The sequence below is a fragment of the Antedon bifida genome, chromosome 6 (assembly GCF_963402885.1).
Source record: "Antedon bifida chromosome 6, ecAntBifi1.1, whole genome shotgun sequence".
Classification (NCBI taxonomy): domain Eukaryota; kingdom Metazoa; phylum Echinodermata; class Crinoidea; order Comatulida; family Antedonidae; genus Antedon; species Antedon bifida.
In genome coordinates this window covers 14,667,595-14,691,563 of record NC_136231.1, presented here as the reverse complement: position 1 = coordinate 14,691,563, position 23,969 = coordinate 14,667,595, and the positions used below count along the sequence as shown (strand labels likewise).

At 32.7% G+C, this 23,969-nt stretch overlaps 1 protein-coding gene across 3 annotated transcripts in view; it reads right to left on the bottom strand.

The window, feature by feature from the left end:
• Positions 1-23,969, bottom strand: part of LOC144845435 (choline transporter-like protein 1) — a 135,488-nt gene that overhangs the window by 2,778 nt on the left and 108,741 nt on the right. The window contains exons 2-17 of one of the 3 annotated variants that reach the window (XM_078702772.1): positions 22,684-22,732; positions 21,439-21,507; positions 14,651-14,746; positions 14,316-14,458; positions 12,122-12,340; positions 11,648-11,814; positions 11,176-11,265; positions 10,245-10,381; positions 9,735-9,921; positions 9,085-9,265; positions 8,158-8,298; positions 7,575-7,690; positions 6,891-6,928; positions 6,435-6,563; positions 4,869-4,976; positions 2,460-2,555 (exon numbers count right to left, since the gene is read on the bottom strand). In XM_078702772.1, the coding sequence (XP_078558898.1) occupies positions 2,460-2,555; positions 4,869-4,976; positions 6,435-6,563; positions 6,891-6,928; positions 7,575-7,690; positions 8,158-8,298; positions 9,085-9,265; positions 9,735-9,921; positions 10,245-10,381; positions 11,176-11,265; positions 11,648-11,814; positions 12,122-12,340; positions 14,316-14,458; positions 14,651-14,746; positions 21,439-21,477 (1,887 nt within the window). In that variant the 5' untranslated portion in view covers positions 21,478-21,507; positions 22,684-22,732. Of the gene's footprint in view, positions 1-2,459; positions 2,556-4,868; positions 4,977-5,486; positions 5,580-6,434; positions 6,564-6,890; positions 6,929-7,574; positions 7,691-8,157; positions 8,299-9,084; positions 9,266-9,734; positions 9,922-10,244; positions 10,382-11,175; positions 11,266-11,647; positions 11,815-12,121; positions 12,341-14,315; positions 14,459-14,650; positions 14,747-21,438; positions 21,508-22,683; positions 22,804-23,969 lie in introns of those variants that run through there. The other 2 variants (XM_078702773.1, XM_078702770.1) reach the window with 2 other exon arrangements.

The window sequence follows — 23,969 nt, the reverse complement described above, 5'->3', positions numbered from 1 at the left end:
CTTTTGAAATGAGATATATAAACAGTCTATAAACATTTCCAGAAATGTTATATTTATCTACAATATCAAGCACATGCTAGCTATATAAAGTATGGAGAGTATAAAATGATGGTATCTTGTAATATGCTTAATTACAGTATTAAATATCTATACTTTATAATATATCTCAGCATTTCCATGTTGACATCTCAGAAAAACTCAAAAAATGAGAAAGTAAATGAAAACACAAACAAAATGGTGAGTAACAGCAATGCAAACACAACAAAATGTTTAATGTAGCAACAATCACTGAAGTAATGTGGTAGGGAGATATTAATAAGTGATGTAGTGGGAATGTATCAACAGGTAGTTGCAGGAAGGGAAAGTGGCACTACGAATATTATCGGGTTGCGATACATTTTGAAGAAACTTAATATTATTTATAAGGTAATTTTATAATACTGCATTGAAAGCAATGTTAACTTGTAAACAATTAATCAGAAAAGCTTTATTATTGGTTAAGTAGCCAAAGGTAAAAGTTGTTATAATTATAATATATGCCAATATATAATGTAAACATATTTCGTAATTTATAGAGAATCCCACCATTAAGTTGAATAAAAACTAATTTTTACAAATAGTAATCCGAAATAAGGAATTTTTGAAAAGAAATACATATAAAAAAACTTGGTTAAAACAAAACATCAATTAAAAACAAGTAGTAGGAACATAGTGTATTATGTTTGCAACATTTAATAAAAAAACAAAATGTGTTAAGGAAATAAGAAGCAGGCTTAGACAGTGGTGCTTATATTATGTCCGTACCGCATAAAAACAGCACAACTTACATTCACAAAGCGCTGGTAAAAAACGGGAAGCAAACATATAAAATGTAAATTACATGTTAGTAGCATATATAAACACATAACAAACACATTATTAATACTGTACATACATATATTTACATTTATAATTACAAACATCTTATAATGAAAAGGCACATAAAATGTCTCCTGATATATAAAAACATAATTTTAAAATAAAATTTGAAATTGAATGGATAGATATTAGAGAGAATTTTTATAAGTTGCAATTTTAAAAAACAAATATTGTTCACAAATTTGTATGATTATTGGATTACAACTATGCGGAATACTATATTTATTCACAAATACTTTCAATAGTATAAATATTAAATATCATATTATTGTGAATTTTTATCTTTTTTAAATACTGTTATTGAACCATGGATATCTCCATGATTGAACAGGGTAATAAAGGATAAAGTTGATGTAATACTCTACAACCCATCATGTGGAAAAGGGTAATAAAGGATAAGGTTGATGTAATACTCTACAACCCATCATGTGGAACAGGTTAATAAAGGATAAGGTTGATGTAATACTCTACAACCCATCATGTGGAACAGGTTAATAAAGGATAAGGTTGATGTAATACTCTACAACCCATCATTTTAACAATTTTTCTACAAGATGAAATTAAAAGTGGTAAATTTATTTAAACACAAATATATCATTCATAAAAGTGTATGATTATTAATTACTATGGTGCTATTAGCTGGAAGTACTACTAAATTATACTCAAATATTTTATATATATTATATCTATTATTTTATATATTATTATTTATAAGGTAGTAGTAATAGGTTGATGAAATACTTCCGTATCCATAATTTGAGTAAAGTATATTCCAATGATACACTATTTTGACACATGTCAAATAAAGAAAAATCATATTTGCTTTTAAATTTCAGGAGACAGAAATATTTATTGAATAGGATATACCAATATAAGTGCAACTAAAAAGTTAATACTATTGCACACATATCAAATCATTTAATATGAAAACATTCTTAAGGTAGGGATAATATATAATAAAAGCACATATAATACAGAATATTAATGTTTTAGCGACATTCATTGGCTAGTGCAGCTGTGTTTGGTCAATGGTTTGATCACAAGTGGGAAAAACAAGTAAAAGCTCTGCCTACACTATCAAATATGATAAAAAAAATGTGATGTGCCCAAATATGGACATGATGATGTCATATCACTACCATATTTAAGCATATACCTTGTTTGATAGTGTAGACAGAGCTTTAGAGCTGAACCACAACCCGAGTGAATTGGAAAAGATCCAAGTCCCAATTAATTAATGGCAATTATTAACAACTTTTTGATTTCACAACACAGCAGTAGACTATGCAGATTGAGTGCAATAATAATTCAGCCCATGTTTATTGCTAGAGAAAAACCTCATTTCAGCAAGCTTAGATTTAAATGGGCTTTGCACTATCAATATTTGAAGGAACAGACTCCAAAGACCTGAACCAGAGATCAAATAGTAATAAATAAAATCAGCAATCTTAATATTAAGATAAGGGCAATAATATTGGCAAGAGGCAATATAAACAAGTATGGATGGTTTCAATATAGCATGTCTTTCTTGCAAGACTTACCATGAGTCCAGACTCCATGAAGTATGGCTTAGCTGGAGAGCCATCATTCACTCTGGTGTCTTCACAGAAACAGATCAGTAGACTGTCGATAGTCATCTTTAGATGTAGAGAATGAAAATAGTTACAAAGATTAATTTTTCATTTTATATTCATTTACAATATCAATAGCAGCATCAGTGGATCAGATGAGATAATTATTAAAGATTAATTAAAATATTTAATATCTTTTATTGTTTCCTAAAATTATGCTATTTGTGAATTATGATCATTTTATGACAGTGATAATGATTATTGATGTGGTGATAATGACAATCATTGATGCGATAGTATTTGTAATTATTGGCTCTGTAATATATGATGTAGCTGCATACCTCTCAACTCGGAAAAACTATTGGGAGGCTTTATGAAACTATAGAGTATGCTATAATACATAAAATCATAGAGGGACTATGAAAACCCTAAAGATATTGGCATCTATAATTGTAAACATGGTCATTAAACAATGCATACATTGATTATAAACATTATACAGACTGACATTAGTATCTTTTTTATTCTCTTATCAATATTTAGAGTATTTGAAATTACATATCGGGAGATTTTTTTTATTTATCCAAATTATTGGGAGAAACTGCACTTTAGTAGGAGATGACTTGAAATTTCGAAGGCAATCCTATTCATCCATCACTACATTATCTGGAGAGTTGGGAGGTCTGTAGGTGTGATAGTAATTTGATGATTATTTATGTGTGGGGATGATGATTATGACTGTGTGGTGATGATGATTATGACTGTGTGGGGATGATGATTATGACACTGTGGCGATGATGATTATGACTGTGTGGCGATGATGATTACGACTGTGTGGCGATGATGATTACGACTGTGTGGCGATGATGATTACGACTGTGTGGCGATGATGATTACGACTGTGGGGATGATGATTATGACTGTGTGGCGATGATGATTATGACTGTGTGGGGATGATGATTATGACTGTGTGGCGATGATGATTATGACTGTGGGGATGATGATTATGACTGTGTGGGGATGATGATTATGACTGTGTGGGGATGATGATTATGACTGTGTGGGGATGATGATTATGACTGTGTGGGGATGATGATTATGACTGTGTGGGGATGATGATTATGACTGTGTGGCGATGATGATTATGACTGTGTGGGGATGATGATTATGACTGTGTGGCGATGATGATTATGACTGTGTGGCGATGATGATTATGACTGTGTGGCGATGATGATTATGACTGTGTGGGGATGATGATTATGACTGTGTGGGGATGATGATTATGACTGTGTGGCGATGATGATTATGACTGTGTGGGGATGATGATTATGACTGTGGGGATGATGATTATGACTGTGTGGCGATGATGATTATGACTGTGTGGCGATGATGATTATGACTGTGTGGCGATGATGATTATGACTGTGTGGCGATGATGATTATGTCTGATATGAATAATCACAAATACTTTGAATTCACAGTAATCATAACACTATTCTACAACATTCTTCACACAATATATATCAACATTAAGTGCATATGCAACATGCAAAATGTCAAAGTGCAAAGTGTGTTTACTTAATACAGGTATCTTGTGTTCATTATGAATATTTACATTTTTTAATTAAAGATGAAATTATTGGTGAAGTTAGTTTGATTTATTTATTAAAAAAACTACACTAGTTATTTTATATTAGCATATAATTTTAAAATGAATTAAATTTTCTAGATAGATAAAAAAAGTCAATTCGCAATTAAATATAGCTGTATATTTTAAGCCAGTATATATATGGAAATTAGATAAGGTAAATTGTTTGCTATAGTAAGCTTTATACTAGTGGCCTTTTATATACACATCAAACAAGTTAGTATGACACTATAACCTTATATTGATAATTATGTGTTGATCAAACCCAATGAAAGAAAGATAAATTCTGACCTTTGATTATTATTATAGTACGAGATAACATTCCTAATTATCATAAACTTGTTGACCTCAAACATTAGAGTGGTTTGTACAGCAAATTAATGCCACCCTATTTACAGTCAGGGCCGTAGCCACCAGTACGGTTAGTAAGGTGTCAACCTGACCACTTTTTCACAGAGGCCAGTGACATGAACAGAGATTGTTCCCTTTTCTTGCGAAAACCGCACAACTCTATTTCTTGTGGCTACATCACTGACAGTATGGATACTATACACGGGAGCAGATTCTGGCCAACCTATAAAATTTGGTATTTTTAGGGGGGATTTTTTTTGGTGAAATTCTGGTGTTTTCCTCTTTAAACATTCACAACGGATCAGTGTCCATAGTGTTAAGTTACTGTACCTCATCCATTAAACATCATATATCCAAAATGTTATGTCCCCACTACCCACCTCATATATGCTAATGAATGCACATGTTATAAGATATGCAAATACAGCACCAACTAATAAGGGCACAGCTAAAGAAGTATATGATACACTTGAGTGATCCCCAACACACTATAGAAAATAGAAAAATACACTCCAAATATTTCAATATCAATATTAATATTAGAATACATAAAAAAACACAAAATATTAGTAGCCATGTATAGTATGAGTATTTTTAATTTGTACTTTCAATCATTTATGTGATGAAAACAGTGTACTGAATAATCAGCTACTGTTAGAAAATGAACAATCAGGGAAGGATCCAGAATTGAGAAAAGAAAATATGTTTCCCTTGGGACACCTGATTCATGGCAATACTTGTTTTTAATAATATGGCCAATGCAAGTGGATATTGGTAAAACTATTGTTAATAGTTTACCTTTAGCAGTCTAGTCAATGAAAAATATGCTGAATACGCATTCTCGATAGTAATTACACCTTGGCCTGATTGAAAGTACAAAAATCATCTGTTAATTAATCCAACACAACATAAAAACATGCTTTGAGTGCGACGTAACTTTGGCTAAGGTGCCACTATATATACGCGTGCTATCCAACTCGTATTGCTTTAAAACCTACCTCATAAATAGAAAAGAACGCACACGCAATAAGAAAAGCAAATATTGCAGCAGCCAATAGTGGCACGGCAAAATAGTTGAGATCATCAATAGCCTACGAGTAAATGATCATTAGCAAAAACATTTACATTAATGGTCAAACACTTTTAACCAAGTTGTTAAATTATTCAATTAATCGAAACATCTGGCATCAGAGACAATGACTTTCTTGGGTTCTATAAGCAATATATAGCACCACATTGATAAAACACAATCAATTATGAAATTTAATATTAATGCAAACATTTTAAACATTTGTATGCCAAAGCATATGCATTACGTTTCCTTTTTCTGAAAAAAAGTATAGGTCTCAGTGAGCATCACTGAATAAGATTATCAACGAGGCATTACTGTTGAAACTAAGTAAATGAAGAACAATTAAAATGATATCAATTCAAAGGAAAATATACATAAAAAACAAAGATAATAATGGTTGTTTTGGCATTGCAAAAATCAATAATGTTTGATCTGAATTACATACGTAGAGTATCACAAACTTTTATGTCATTTATTGTTGTATACCTGCCAACTTTTTTAGTGGCCAATGCATGACACATTAAATTAAAATTGTATAAGCGCCCTAAAATTTAAAAAAATTAAATTTTTCACCGTACTACCTCCAACCATAGAATACAAATAAACATAGGCCTAGGCTCTTTATGCTCAAATTAATTAAATAATGTGTAGTCCTGGCTATTTTTCCTTCAATTAAGTTAAATTCAATCAGTTAATTTCAAAATAATGTTTTTCTGAATATTTTTTATGGATGCGCGAGAAATAGCCATGTATGAGGCATAACAAATTAAAGACTCGCGCATTATGCATGAGAGTTGGCAGGTATATTGTTGAGATTTTTAACAATAGACTTTGAACATTAAATGTTTGTTGTGCATATTATTTAATTACTCACCTCTAGGATCAAGATACCACTGAGGGCAGTTAATCCTGCTACACCCAGTTTACCAAGAAATAGGACAAAGTCCCCGACACAGTTGATGGCAGCAACACGCAATGCATTTGACACCAAAATCATAAACGCCTAGAATAACATAAAATATTAAGACCTTTATCATTTATCTGTATGATCTAAAGATATTGTGATGAAGAAGGTATAAAGTCCAGGGCCGTAGCCAGCATGAGAAATGAAATTTCAATTTTCACCACCCACCCCAATTCTCCATCACAAGTTGTCATATTTTATATTAATTATTATATTTAAAGCATCTGGTTTTAACATCTTGCTACGGCCTTGAAGTCAATATTCCTCATCTTAAATTGTTGTTATTTAGGATATTTTTTGTGTAAATGTGTAGAAACAGGCGCAATATCATTAGAACACTAAGTTTTAAAAAAAAACAGAACTTACTCGCTTGGCAGAGAAACAAAAATGTTTTCCTTCAATTGCTATGGGGAAAAAAACAACATTATTAAAAAGAAACTAATAAAACCCAGTCTTTTAAACAAAAAAATGATAATAAATATTTTATGATGAGTCATAGAAACAAAAAAGTTTTAAAATAATGTTATTTACAACATAACATGTCATTAAATAAACAACATTGGCCATGTTTCCGTACCCAAAAAATAACTGATGAAAATTAACTGATACAGTTCCTGTGGAAATGAGGTTTAACTGATTGCACCCAAGAAAAAATGAACCAATAATTATCTCAATCAAATCAGGTAATTATCGGATAAATGCGATAATTTTCAACCTTTGATGTGAAGGACAAATCAGCACTTGGTTGTTTGGTAATGTCTGATCATGCGCACTTTATTTTGTTATTAATTATCTCATTTGTTACAAAATTAACTGATAATTTTGTTATGGCTGCGGAAACACGGCCAATTTGGTGTATGTAGTTTACGAGTGAAAAGACATGAGGATGAGAGATGTTTATTATCCACACTCCACTGGACTATTCCATTTTCCTTTTGAGGGGTGTCCATATTAAGGAATAATGGCATATGTCTAACAGGTAGGGATCTCCAAGAAAATACACTGTTGTCATTGTGGCCTACATTTGCTATCAAGATTGAGTTAACGTACCAATAACTGTGTAGGCATTGGCATTCAGAAACTTCAAAAACTTCTCCAAACACCACAAACAGCAAGAAAGGCATTTCAACATGAATCTCACTAATTCACTCTCACTTCCCTTCATCCTAGAAATGAACAATTTGATTAATATTAATAACAAATTATCACAATTGTTCATTTCCTTAAACAAATAATTTATTTTATTTATTTATCATTTCTTTATACTGGGCAGCCTCTACAGTCAAAGACTGTTCTTCCAGAGGGCCAAGTTATGATCAGTAGCTGTGTGTGACAGTGGCTGTGTGTGTACTAGTATACCGGGGTAACTACATGTACTCGTCTCGAAAGGTGTACTAGGTTCTTTACAGTTACCTACAGTTTAGTCCAGAGAACACTTGCCCATGTTATGAGATGGAATGAGTGACAGTCAGTAACCCCTTGGAAAAGGGAGAAAGCTGACTCAAGTAAAAGATGATGATATTTCCAAGAATAAGGCTTTACAAGACCCCTTTGCATGTTTTAGATATTTTTACATAAACACTGAACTAAAATCAGCAACCTCCCTATCTATTGATTTAGGTTATTGACTTACTTTGACTGCATATACATTAGAATAGCCCTGGGAATCTTCACCAAAGTGATGATAAAAGATCCAAAAGCAACAGATCCAAAATGGTATCTAATGAGATACCCGATGTTACGCAGAATTGGTGAGGAAAAGCTCTTTTTATCTCTGAAAAGAAAATTGAATACAAAAATGAAGAACAGAATATTAAATATTCTAAGCAATTAAAAACTGCTTTGATGAAATCAATTTGGAATGAGTACTTTAAATAGATCTGTTGAAACAGAAGTGTAAATGTGATTTTCCTTTCCTTTATTTAACAACAAGCGGTCCAGGGTTGTGTTGGCAACAGAGCACCATAACACATTTTCAACTCCTGATAATTTTATCTCATTTTTTAAAATTCAAAAGACATTATTTACGTCCAGAAGACAGAGTAAGATAAAATACAATACAAATGTAATTTAAGATATGAACAAAGGCAGTGTCGCAAAAGACAAAATCTTGTGCCATCAATGCCTTATACCCTTTTCACATCTGCATAAATACAACTTGTAACAAGTTGTAACTAGGTTTGATCTCTTGATTTATTACACGTTTTCATACACTCATAACCATGAGAAAGACAGCATATTGTAGTTGCGCTCTATTTGATTACTATGATTCGTCAGTTTAATACCGGAGCAGTAACAACTTGGGACATCTCAATACAAAACAAAAACAGTTTTCACAAATTTTTTTTCACGCTATGCCAATCTAGTTACAACTTGTTACACGTTGTTACTATTTTGCAGGTATGAAAAGGGTAAGACAAGCTACATCAGAAGAGAAAGGGAATCAACATATCTTAATATGAAGGTGTGACAGAACATGACATACAGAATATCTGTTAGAAACTTCCTTTCTCAAAATTGGCTTAATGTGAATACACTAAAACCTCCATATATTTTTCACCTAGTAAAGTACCAATCAGCAACACAGGCTCCAATAACAAACTGTTGGCATGCTAAAATGAACTCCGCAATCCATACCAAACCAATCACATGGTACCACCAGAAGTAGCTGATCAGTTCACCCTCCTGATACTCTACATGCATCTCTCCATTCATTGTGTTGTTATACTGTATTGGCTTTCCTATATGTAATTACAAAAAAATTAATTAATAATTATCCATTATCATCATTGATTTTGTCCTGGTGAATTTAGTTGTTGTTAAACTTTTAACACACCATATGGGCAACCTGTAGAAGACTAAAGTGGTAGAACAAGTCTTCTCGGATAAGGACTTAAAACTGAAGGTCCAGTATAGGCCTACATATCTGGCTAGTATACACTTAAAAGAACCCAGTGCATCTTTCTGGAAAAGTAGGTTACCCTGGTGGTGTGCTCCACATCAGGTCATTTATCACTTCATTGGGCTAAACCTACCAGTTGAATCATTTTATTATGGAAACCACAAAAGTGAGCCTACCAAAAAAGTGACCGTTGCTTTTGTAAAAGAAAACATTTACTGATCCAAATGAAAGTTGGAACACTTTCCAGGTGACCAAGACATTGTTTGTTTGTGTGAATGTATTACCCTATAGACAAATGTCATACTTACCAGTGACAGAAAGGAATAGCATTACAACGCACCAATAAGAAAAGAACAACAGCAAAGCAATGAATGTCCACACAGGTTGAATGAGTAGTAGGGGCATAGCAATGAGGCCCTTGCCAGCTTGGTTTAACAGCTCCACGGCAAATGCAACACGTTTACGCATTACAAGAATCACAAGCAACAGAACCACCTAAACAAAACAAGAAAATCAATTAAACAATATATTCCAGAGCAGGCAGGATGGTGGATATACCATACCGAATATAGTTCCATGCTTATCGTATATAATCCCATGCTCATGTATAATCCCATGCTAAAGTATAATTCCATGCTAAAGTATAATCCCATGCTCAAGTATAATCCCATGCTCAAGTATAATCCCACCTCCTAATTTAGGTTAAATTTCATATGCAGGCAGTTGGAACTAAAGTATATTTAGTCATATACCATAAATAGAAACATTTTACACAGTATAGGAATTTCGGATTCAGCAAATAAACACACTTAACTTACAAAAAACACTGTAGCTATGATTGAATAAATAAGGAAAGCTCTGACATCTTCCTTAATGGAGTCTGGTACCATTTCTCCAAATCCTTCCATATCTTTCTTCCTCTGAACATATGTATACCAGAGAAGGCCAGTTACAGCTAAAGTAAACATAAATAGTTAAATAATAAGATTCTTAATGCATTATTTGAACATATTATTCAAGCAAATCCTGGCAATCCTCGGCCGTTTCCCCGCTAGCAAAATCAATCTAACATGCAATATACAATAACCTGACAATAACAGTTAAAGAGCGCCATGGGCAGCAGGTCATCGTCGATCGAGCATGCAATTGGTGACCATGATGTACTGAATTATTTCGAACATAAATCTCGAAACAGGATGGAGGTACTGTATAGTGATCTCACGTTCCCATTATTGATTAAAAAATACATAAGAATATATAATACATCAATCAAATTACAATATTTATAAGTGTGAACAGGGAAACAAACTTTCTGTCTTAAGAATACAGTAAACCTATTCACTTTATGAGTTTCAGTTTCTTTACTATTGGAGGCGCTCAAGTCGGGGATGACCTAGCCACAACTGCTGCTCACCAAGGTGCAATTTAGACCAAACCCTGGTTACTGAAAGAGCGTATCTCCCATATTTCAGTTTGGGTTTAGCATTTTTCCCTCAGATTCTACTGTATGATCAGCGCTTAGAGAGGTTTCACAATATAAAGTGCTTTATAAATCCAGGATATTATAATAATATAAATACTCTCTGTATTTTTGTTAGACTCTCACAATGACGTGCCATATACATTTCTAGAACATATATTCACTTTTATCATGGTGTCCATCCATTGGACGTATACCTGCTAGCAATATTAATATTCAATTGAAACACCTTTATTTGATTTTGCTTATGATGATCGTTGCCTACATACCTCCAGAGGATCCAATTGCAACGGCGTAAATAATCCACACAATAAAACTTGCAACAAACCGAATAAGAAACACCATCGCAAGGGCAAACACTGTAAATACAAAGTTCCATTTAGTAAAGAACATTCATTGGAGAGAATTTCATCGAATATTTGTACCGTATATGACAGAGTATAATTTTCGACACCTAGTTTTCATTTCATACCAAGGGACAACTTTTATACATTTTCACTCCTTGAATGTACTTATTCTCTGTTTCGTGGACAGATGAGAGAGCGCCTTATAGTGGCTGCACTGATATGACATCTCAGGGGAAAAGCATGTAGTTGAAAAGTGTAACATCTGAGTCCACAGCACATAGAGACTATTTGTATTATGCGATATACAAATTTAAAACCATTAACCATTATTCTCTGAAAATGATGTGTTAATTTGAGGACATATATAACATACATATATTAACATTATACCTACCAAAGGCTAGTCCACACATTCCCAATATGGCCCACCTTGCCATGTACAAATCTGCTACAATTTTGGTAATGTACTGATTGGAATTCAAGATTTCCAATGCGGTTTCGAGAAAAGATTTTCCCAATTCTTTAACATTATCTGGGATGCAGCGGTTGAAAACCGGGGTACTGTAAAAATAAACACTGTTTTAAAGTTTTTTAGCATATAAAAAATAAAAACTATTACCATGTCAACAAACATGTCCTAATTAAAAATGAATTTCCTATCATTAAACCTCTTTGTTATTATGACAACAACACATCATTTAATAATGCAATAAATAATTGTAACAGTTACAATGTTTATGTATAAAAAACATTATACAAAAAGGAATGGGTATGATGATATTTTCATGAATACGGCAATTATATTCAGTATTATTCAATCTATCACAATTTAAAAAATTGTAATATAAATAAAAGAATGTGCACATACCTATCATACAGTGAATCACGCACAGGACAAGGCCCTAGTTTATCCTGTCTAGAAGTTAGATAGTCTTCAATCGGGGTGTTATATGAACAAAGCTTACTGCCGCTTTCTTCTGCAAATGCTTTAATATCTTCTAAATTTGTAATGTTACCGGTGGGACATTTTTTCACACAAATCTCAATACTGTCATCTGGGTCGAGGATGTTCATGAAGAAGACGTATCTATAAATTGATTGGAAATTTTAGCTTTTCCTGCCAAGAATGTTTGTGTACGCAGCATTAACTGATTTTCATGACACTCTCTACAGGTTTGTCATAGATACTGTACAGTATGATAGTATTTTGCACATAACAGGAATAAAACAAACTAGCACTGCAGTAACCCGTGCTCTGTACGTTTTTTTTCTGCCTTATGTGGGTGGTTACTGTATGTACTTTGCATGGGCAAGTATATAACAAAACCGCACTTTGATAAAAGTACTTTGACAAATTATTAAAACAAAAACAAATTGTATCAAGACCAAAATTCTGAACTACTGTATTTACGGCCATTGATTTTGTTATACACTATCCATTTACTTTGAAATATATGTAGACTAAAAAATGAAAGCAATACTGGATATGGAACTTTATACTTTACTTTTGACTAGACAAAAATAAAAGACGCTAAAGAAAAATGGTATTACCATTTTTCTTTAACGTCTTTTATTACACATTAAATGTGTGAATTAGATGATGCATGCAAACACCAACGAAAGTATCAAATGCCAAACTATTTATTTGGAGTGTTTTTCGTGGTGTATTAATTATTTGATACATATAGATAAAATAAAAAAATTTAACATAAATCGATAAAAAAATACATTGCTGCGGAAACACGAATTGTTAATTGTTTTAATGTTCAACAATATATAAAACCATTTGGAATCGTTTTGTTTGTGTGTGTTCATTTTTATTCATTTACGATTTTATTTTTATTTCAATGGTTTTGATATTTTGCAATTTATTTGTGTGGGAGATTTGTTAGCTATTTGCTACTTTTTCTGTAATTAAATTGTGGTCTATAGCAGTAACCGGTACTCCGCACGGTCTTGTCTGCCTTAATAATAATTCGCATGGGATGATTAAATAGTGTAAAAGCACAATACTGGATATGAGATATGAAAGTGACAACGTGCATGACAGATTAAAAACATTTTAATGATAAAATATGAATATGAATTAAGTTATAGAATAATAAAACTACAGCTGCTTCCGGACACAAAAAGTGCACACTTGAAATTACTGTAATGATGCTAGTTTTGTAATTTAATATCGTGATCTAGTTTTGATTTTTAACCTTATGCGATACACATGTCGCGGATTCGAACTCGAACGTATACCAAGCAATGATAGTAATGGCTATGGTGTTTTACTCACTGAGCCAAACCGTGATATCATTCTGTTCAAAGAATAGGTGTAATTAATTAAAACAATGACACAATCATTCGATACAGTTGACTAAAAGACTGTTTAGCGGACCGACATGGTATTTGTAGTTTATACAGTGACATAACATGGTCAAATTACTGCTATTTTTTCCTTTTTTTAGTGTTTATCCTTTAAATTCAAGAAAGTGACATAGCCTATTGTGTGCGGCCCATCAATAAACATCAGTGTGCCAAATGTGGTTTTAGAGGAGATACGTAAAATATGCGAAAAATGTATTAGCATTAATATAGATCTAGGCATCAATGCTGTCTAAAACACATCTTAAGCTCTGTCTACACTATCAAAATTAATGTGACAAAAAAATGTGTTGTGCCCATATATGGACATGATTATGTCATATCACTACCATATTTGGGTATATCACTACCATATTTGGGCACATTTCACTTTTTGTGTCAAACTAGTTTGATAGTGTAGACAGAGATTTAGTTGAATAAAACCATAGAGGTATTTACAACTAGAGGGTCAATTCAAATATAGTCACATCTCAAAAGCGATGATGTACTGTACTATGGAGAAGGATCATCAAATGTGACAGAATCCTAAATTGGTCAATCTGTTTGAGTGCATCAGCAGGAGCATACTACATATAAACAATGGTTTATAAAAAAACTTATTCATTACATTGCCATTAACAATGATAGGTAACTCTCTAGTTTATATAGAGTTGGTCTCTATGTCCTCTATGGTAAAATTAAAAACTTACGGCATGTCTGTCATATCCATTCCAGAAAGTTCAACTCCAGGATATTTTTTATTTTTCATACCACAAATGTTTCCATAGCTATCATAACCATAAATAACACGTTGAACACTGCCTGCTGCGATGGCAAATCCTGCAATAACCCCCTGCAAAAAGATTTCCAAATATTTAAAATCACTGCAGTATGTCCAATAAGCGATATGCTATGTATTTATCAACTTTTTGGAACGCTAGGATTACTAAATATCAGATGAGATTGAAAGATTGCAAAAACCAGAATACAGCATCATACGTGACATAAGTGGCAAGAATAATGAAAAGGAAATTCTGCTACTTACCATTCCCACCAGGAATAGAAGGAAGAGAATTGCACAAAGACAATCAGTACAGCTACGATCCTCACTCTTACTTAAAGGTGGAGCTCCGTCAGTAGCCTGCTGAGACAAAATAAAATTAATAATAAAACAGTTCAGTACAGCAAAGTTTTATATATATTATATTTCTGTGTTAAGTCTCTTCTTAAAACTTGCTTGTTCAAATAGATTATTACTCTTATAGCATTGTGAAGACAGCAGCTTTAGAGTGCTTTATAAATGCTCAGTATATATTAATAATACCGTTATCAGTGGCTTAACACTGGCTAAAGCCAGGAGCCCCAGAGCTTAAGGGGCCAAAGCATGAGCAGCCCCAATGCAACTACCCAGCGTTGGAGGGCCTGTAGGAGTGCTGAACCAAGGATTTCCCCTGTGTCACATTACAGACCAGTATCAGGCGCGGATTTAGACGGGGGCTAAACAGGCGTCAGACTTAACAGCCATGTCTTCTTAAAATAGAATAATAATGACTATAATATAACTCGACGGATCGTTTTTATCATTTATGAAATATTTAGCCCCTCTAATCTATAATGCTGGATCTGCCCCTGGGTATGCTATGGAAATGTGTATAAATAGAACAGTATCTCTTTTGTGATAAAACATTGTTGTAACCCTTTTAAGAATATTAATAATTACAAATCATCAGTCTCCATAATCTTTGCACAATGTATAATTCATTTCAGAATATTTAATTAGGAAAATGAATACAGTACTACAAGTACCAATATTGTGTCATATTATTAGATTAAACCACTTGTTGTATATTTCCTTGTTATGTATGTTTGTAAATAAACTTTCCAAACAAACAGAAATGTAAGGTCAGTTTAAATAAATTTCTGATAAGAGGAAACAATCTTAGTTAAATTAAATTCAATAAATGCATCAATCACCCTTCCTGTGCATTCATTTTTAATATTTTTCTATTTATTTGTATGAATAAAAACGGCAACCTCTTTCTTGTGTTGTAACGTGTTACAATTTATATTACATAATAAAATAAGTTAAAAAATATAATGATGTAAAATAGAAGCGGAAATTAAAACAATTTTTGCAGCATACAAATTAACATAATATTATCAAATAGATGATGAGTAAGTAACATGACCTTTTACTTGCATTAAAAACAGTTTGGTAGTTAAAAAGGTGTCAACTGACAGATCCATTAATGACCATAAATATTTACACTGTAAAATCATCTACATATTTACATATAAACATACGATATGGTTAAACTGTGCCATTGATACACTTAAAAAAAAACAGCCTTCAAAATATTATGGCATAAATAAACAAGTACTTTCAAAATAGACTAATTGGTCTTACTGTATTCATAATTGCTACAAGTTGTAATTTTATTCTCAATTAGTTCACCAAATTAATGCAAAAGACATTCTTTTTTGTTGTATCATACACACCATAAATATTTGAACTTCTTAAAGCTTTTCTAAATTAACAAAACAGGATTTCTGTGTTCTGTGAATTTTCTCCTATGCTAAAGTATAATATATATATAATATATATATAATATAATATATAATGCGACATTTATATAGCGTTATTTCGTAAAGATCAGAGTAAGCAGATTTTCAACTAGACGAATTTGTTTGTGCGAATCAAAAGTGTCAGCTTATCATATTCATGATTCCATCTTCCAAATCTCTCTCTACGCATGCGTATAAGCTGAAGCTTTCGATTCAAAGAAATTCGCCTAGTGGAAAATAGCCTTTAAGCAAGTTTACTTCTACGCTAGGTTGGTCCTCATTTCTATGCTCTGTATTATTTGTATGGTTACTGGTATAATTAAAATTTGAAAGAAACTTTCTATAATAAACTTGGTTCTTGAGATGTAACATAACCGATAACAAAAATAATAAAAATCATTAATGAAATGACCTTTATGCTATCATGCTGTCAAACAGTGCATCCAATAAGAATAAACAAAACAACTTAAAACAACAATAAATCAAAAGTAAGTACGGTATCAAAAGTACTGTTATCAAAAACAATTTAAAGAACTAATAAAGATTACTTATAAAGAACATTTTTGTTGTGTTTGTCTCATAACAAAATGTAATTATAAATATAGTACTGTATAACAATAAAATCAAATAGATGATGAGTAAGTAACATGACCTTTTACTTGCATTAATAAAACAATAAAAGAAAAGTGGAAATTCCTGTTTAAGCTTACTACTATAAAAAAAACATAAAAATATTATCTGGCATAATTACAAACTAATAGTCCGGTGGCAGGAGGGGGGATATCACCACCCGAAAGGGGACAAATTGCCATCCAACTTTTCTAGACCAGAATTTTCCGTAGATTACGAATATGGAAGGTAATCGATCAGGATAGGAAGCGTTTTCGAGATATAAGGGGTCAAAGTTCAAAATTGACCAATATAAAAACATGCTATATCTCTGGAAATTCTGGACCTAGTGAGATAATTTTGGTGTCAAATTGTTCACAATGTATATGTTTATATTAGCTCTAACAAAAATTTCTTTGTAAAATTGACCGGAAACCCCATTTTTAGCAATTTTGACCTTTGACCTCTTTTTTCTATATCTAAGTAAAGGCAGGTCGGAGAGAATTAAAAATAGGAGCAAATTGTTCCCAAGATATACATTTATATTCAGTGTAACAGATGGTATTGCTTGAAAATGACCGGAAGTGTGGTTATTAACCTTTGACATAATTAAATAAGGTTATAAAAACATAAATTAATAAATATTTGTCGTAAGGAGCCAATTTTGGTATCAAATTGTTCACAATATATATGTTTATACTTGCCATAATGCAATATTTTTTTCAAAAAGTGACTGAAACACTATTTTTCTGTAATTTTAACATTTGACCTGTTTTTCTCATCTAAATAACGACATGGCATAGAGATTTCTAACGGCAAATTGTTTATAATAGATATTTTTATTCAATCTAATAGATTATACTGCTTGAAAAATACAAGTGTGATTATTGCTTTGAAATCCTGTACATAAGAGCCTATCGGGGTGGATTTAATTCAAAGAGGTGTGAAAGGGGAATACTACTACTACTATACAGTACAATGTCTTTCAGAAACATTTGAGAAATGTCATTCAGGTATCCATGTATCTCCAATAAACGGAATGTACGGTTCATAGAGAATTCAGAAGTTACCCTTGGTTCATTTTGGCAAATCCATATGGGTTCCTTTTAAAAGGATTGAGGGTGCACAGACAGGCTTTTCCCATGGCTTAATATTGGAACCCACAGTTTTAGTTACCCGATATATTTCTAACACAGTAACTTATGTAGCCAAATGCATTGATCCGATATAGGGGCCAAATGTAGAACTGAACATACAGTAGAGAAGGGTCTAAATAGATGACCTGCTGTTGTTTTATTTTAGGCAAAATCCAAATCGGTTCCTTAAGGATCGAGAGTGCACAGGGAGCTTTATTCCATGTGCCTGTCTATAAACCCACATTGTCACCCCTTATATTTCCATTATGGGGCTTAATGTCCATCCATGGAGGACCGGCCTTTGGGGGGTTAATTTTGGCAAATCCATAAGTGTTCCTTAAGGATCGAGAGTGCACAAGCAGCTTTATTCCATGGGCCGCGCCTGTCTATATGAACTCACAGTGTCACCCATTATATTTCCATTATGGGGCTTAATGTCCATCCATGGAGGACCGGCCTTTGGGGGGTTAATTTTGGCAAATCCATAAGTGTTCCTTAAGGATCGAGAGTGCACAAGCAGCTTTATTCCATGGGCCGCGCCTGTCTATATGAACTCACAGTGTCACCCATTATATTTCCATTATGGGGCTTAATGTCCATCCATGGAGGACCGGCCTTTGGGGGGTTAATTTTGGCAAATCCATAAGTGTTCCTTAAGGATCGAGAGTGCACAAGCAGCTTTATTCCATGGGCCGCGCCTGTCTATATGAACTCACAGTGTCACCCATTATATTTCCATTATGGGGCTTAATGTCCATCCATGGAGGACCGGCCTTTGGGGGGTTAATTTTGGCAAATCCATAAGTGTTCCTTAAGGATCGAGAGTGCACAAGCAGCTTTATTCCATGGGCCGCGCCTGTCTATATGAACTCACAGTGTCACCCCTTATATTTCCATTATGGGGCTTAATGTCCATCCATGGAGAACGACCGGCCCTTGGGTTAATTTGGGTAAATCCATAAAATGTTCTTTATGGATGATCGAGGGTGCACAGGGATATTTATTATATCTCTATGAACCCACATTTTCACCCCACATACAGTATTTCCAATATAGGGTCTCTTGTAGACCCACATAGAGAACCCCGAAAGGTCCATGAAGGATCGGCCCTTGGGTTCATTTGGGCAAATCCATAAATGTTATTTAAAGATTGAGGGTGAACCATGTAGTTTTATTCCATAGTTCATCTATTTACCCCATATTAATTTCTAATACAGGGCCTTATGTAGCACACCACATAGAGATCCCAAAAGGGTCCTTAGAGGGTTCATTCGGGCAAATCCATATGGGTTATTTTAGAATCTTTTGTGTACAGGAAACTCTTTCCTGTATCGGCCAAACTATCTGTGGCTATATAAAAATTGTGGTCTGTCTGTGTAGTGAGTTGTGGATTGAGTTTGGCCACCTGGATCTGCCTATGCCCTATCCTGTACGAATTGGTATTCTCTGGTTCTGATGAATAGTAGTTTATTTTCCAAAAACGAATATTGTAGCCCTAATAAATGCAACTGTATAGTAGCAAATCATTGAAGGTCAGCGTAACATTTTAACATCATAACATTTTAACCATCATAATATTAATAATATTAATAATTTTATTATTTATTTTACAGTATTATATTAATACATTTAAAATAATGCGCACTAGAAAAAATATATAAATACCATAACTTCAATGATCAAATAACGTGATTACATTTATGAACATCGATCTCATAGTTTGAATAATTTTGCATTATTTAGTATATCACTTGTTCAAATGTTGACCTTTGACCTATGTCAACTTGTGTAATGATAAATGTGCTCTTTTGATTGTGTATGATTGATAGATGTCTTAACAGAATGATAAAACATAACATTTTGTCTTAAATGTTAGTTTTTAGTTGGGTTTATATGCAAATTGTGTGATTGGTCAATATTGACATTTGACCTTTAATTGAAAAGTATTTGTTTTATAAGGCGACTGAATAGATACCTATAACCATACAAATGTATTAAAGGACCAAATTGAACTTCAATAAATTGGTTATAATACATATAATAATACATTGTTATAATTGGTCAATTTTGAACTTTGACCCCTTATCTCTTCCTATTCGCTTCCTATCCTGATTAAAGTCTGATTTGATTAAATACAGTATTATAATTATATTAATCAAAATTATAATGAAATAACATAACTTTACTAATCAAATAATTTGATTACTTGTAAAACCATCAATATCATAGTTTGGACAACTTTGCATTTATTTGTTAACTAATACGTGTAATAAAATGTTGACCTTTGACTTTATGTCAACTGATGAAATTTACCTTATGTCAACTGATGAAATGATGTATTCGCTCTTTTACATTGCGTATGATTGATTAACAGGATGAGAAAACATCAAATTTTTATTAAATATAAGTTTTTATTTGGTTTTATAGGTACATTCTATGATTGGGCAATATTGACATTTGACCCTTAATTACAAAGGATTTTTTTTTCATAAGGTGATTGAATAGACACTTATAATCATAAAAATGTGATAAAAGACCAAATTGAGCTTCAATAAATTTGTTATAATACATATACATAATACATTGTTATAATTGGTCAATTTTGAACTTTGACCCCTTATATCTCGAAAACGCTTCCTATCCTGATCGATTACCTTCCATATTCGTAATCTACGGAAAATTCTGGTCTAGAAAAGTTGGATGGCAATTTGTCCCCTTTCGGGTGGTGATTCCCCCCTCCTGCCACCGGACTATAAAACTAACAACTATCGTATTGTATCTAATAAACGTTTATTGGAGGTAAATTTTAAAATCCAAAATTTATTAGAGGCGGTGCATGTATTAAAAACAATATGGTATCCACAATTATATAAAAAAAAGATTTACATTAGTTTTCAGCATCTTTGTCACAGTTTTAAAATATATTTATCAGAGGAAAATAGAAAAATGTAACAAATTAATAAGGTGAGTCATATATAAAAACAAGCCAAGACTTGATTGGGCTAAAAGTCAAAACTGATTCATAGGATATTTCACAACTTGTCCAATATGTCATGCAATAAAATGATCCTTTAGCCAAACAACAACGCTTACACACTTTCTATTAAAAAATAATTTCAAATTTGTTTTTGGTATATACGTTTAAAAAAAATTTGTTTAATTGTAATACAAATGGCCAGGTGTGCAGGATTGAAAACTGAAAAATAAATTGAAGTTGAAAAATAAATTGAAGTTGAAAAATAAATTGAAGTTTAAGTTAAGTCGAAGTTGAGCACTGTTGTATAATTTCATTCCAAAATTAATTAATTAGTTAGTTTGAGTTTTGAGACCTGAATGTTTTGTAGTTCATATTTTATAACAATATCTTCTAAATTACATAATAGCATACTGTAGGCTCAATCCTAATATGGACGCAGGGGTTATGGAGGAAGAGATTTCGGAAGGAGGCGCGTTTACATTTTGTGAGTAGTGCGCCTTTTCGAGGTGACTAAAAGTTGTGGTCAACAATATTCTGAAAACTCACATCATAACCATCAGGGTCAGCTAGGCAATCACAACCCATGTCTGTTCTCTTCAAGTTCACCACAAAATCCTGTAAAAAAATAAAACAAAAGAACGATACAACTGTTTGTTTATGTATGACTTTGCAATTAATCTCTTTTAATTTTCTACCAAAAGCAAATTTTCATTGATTGGTTAATTTAACTGTTCATTTGTATTTTTTTTTAAAGAAATCATTACTTTTGGGTTTTTTTTTTGGCAAATTAAAACTAATACTGTATTGAAAGTTGGATTGTGAAATAATATTACTTAGAGTACTTATTTAACGGAGTATTTATTTAACGGAGTATTTTGAGCGTTGAGATTGTTCTTAATGAAAAAGCTTTCGTTGTCAACGTTTTCTATTTGAATGACTTTCTGTTGAGCACAAATTTACAATTCGAATACAAAAAGTACTCAACGAATCTTTACGTTAACAACAAAAGTTCTTAATCGAATACGACATTTTTAAACTACAGTATTGATAATGAATAATAACCAAATCTATACAATCATGTTATATTACTATCATAACACTATATTCATTCAAGGCCAATTCAATTTAATATATTTTACTATATTTATTCAAGGATGTCTAGAAATGTAGCTCCAATTTTTTAGGCAACATAAAGATTTTAGAAAATACTAAACTCACAAGTCTCAAGATCATGTGCAAGTAGGACAAGACATCTTCGTTTTAGGCATATATTTTACTTTATTTAGTTGAATCCCCATTTCATTAATATACACAATACATTGGTGACTTCTTTTCCTGTTTGAAACCTATTGCTGTTTCAGTTCAAAGAGTATTTGTCAATGGAGTGAACAAAAGGGAAAACACAATATAACCTTGACAAAATAATTGGTCTGGGTGAGTGTTTGTTTGCTCACTTCAACACAAAAACATCCATGAAGATCTACACCTATGACAATATTTATACCATATCCTATAAACAATGAGTACTTAGATTCCCGATGGATAGGATAATAGCTACAGACGGGTTTGTACTGCTAAATAGTACAACAAACAAAAAATAGTAGGCCTACTATTATTGCACTTATTGTTCGTTACGTATTTGTTTGGTTTGTCATGCAAAACAGATGTTCCCCTTCTTGCTTGTTTTGGAATGGGTTTCAAATCTACTACTACGATTTACCGATAAGGAACCACATTTCATTAATTAAATTTCATTTTATTCACACTTGTTAAACAATATTGATACTATACCTATCAACAATAAACTACTGAAATCAGCAAATCACAACCACAGTGCACTCTAGGCCGGCTAGATACTTAGAATGCAGCAGAAGCAGCAGGTACCTCTTATGTGCAGTGTTCTCTCTCCCCGATCAGATCAGATAATACAATACAAAGATACAAGTCTTATAAAAAAATAATTGCGTATGTCGCCCTCTATACAACCACTCCCTAACTCCTCTACCAAAGAATATTAATACGGGAATTCCCCGGGCCCGCAAAACCTTTATTAGGCCTATAGTAATAAGGCCCACTTAGAAATAGTACTAGGCAGTAACTGGTCCAGTGGACCAAACTTGGCACCGGTGTATTAACATACGAAATATATAAAAATTAGTGACTTATTTCTATTTTATATCACTGTGCTCCACTTGCGCCAAATTGGGTCCAATTGAGCACAGTATATTAAAATACACAAAGATCAACTGGCGCAAAATTGGATCAACTGGAGCACGGTGTGTTGAACCCACAAATGTGAAAACAACCACAAATGTGAAAACGTATCACCCACAAAGTGAAAACGACCACAAATGTGAAAACGCATCACCCACAAATGTGAAAACGCATCACCCAAAATGTGAACCAAATGTGAAGACGCAGTGACCCACAAATGTGAAAACAATCATCGCGCTGCACAAATGTGATAACGCCCACAACTGTAAAAAAAAGAGAGACTTTTTCTCCCACAAATGTTTAAAAAAAGAGACCTTTCGCCCACAAATGTACAAAAAACAAATAAAAACGAGAACAAGACACTACAAGTAGCAATGGTATATAATGACCATGACCCATGTGGTATCGTGTGCTCGCGATCGCCCAAAAAACATCGAATCGAACCCGACTTGGAACGTACTATACGTTGTAACGTAGTCGTGTCGAGGGTCAAGACAATAACGATGGCACAAAATTATTCAATGTACAAAATATAATATTTATTCAATCAAAAGTAATATTATAAAACAATGTGAAAATGTAGTGATTCTGACTGATGTCTCAAGAATCAATACCTGAACTAACTAACTACAAAATTGTTTGAGTCTAGCACTAAATTTGATTTTATTTATTTTTTACATTTGTGGGCGAAAAAGTCTCTCTTTTTACACATTTGTGGGCGTTATCACATTTGTGGGCGCGATGATCGTTTTCACATTTGTGGGCGCTGTTTTCACATTAGTGGGTAATGCGTTTTTACATTTGTGATTGTTTTCACATTTGTGGGTGATGCGTTTTCAAATTTGTGATTGTTTTCACATTTT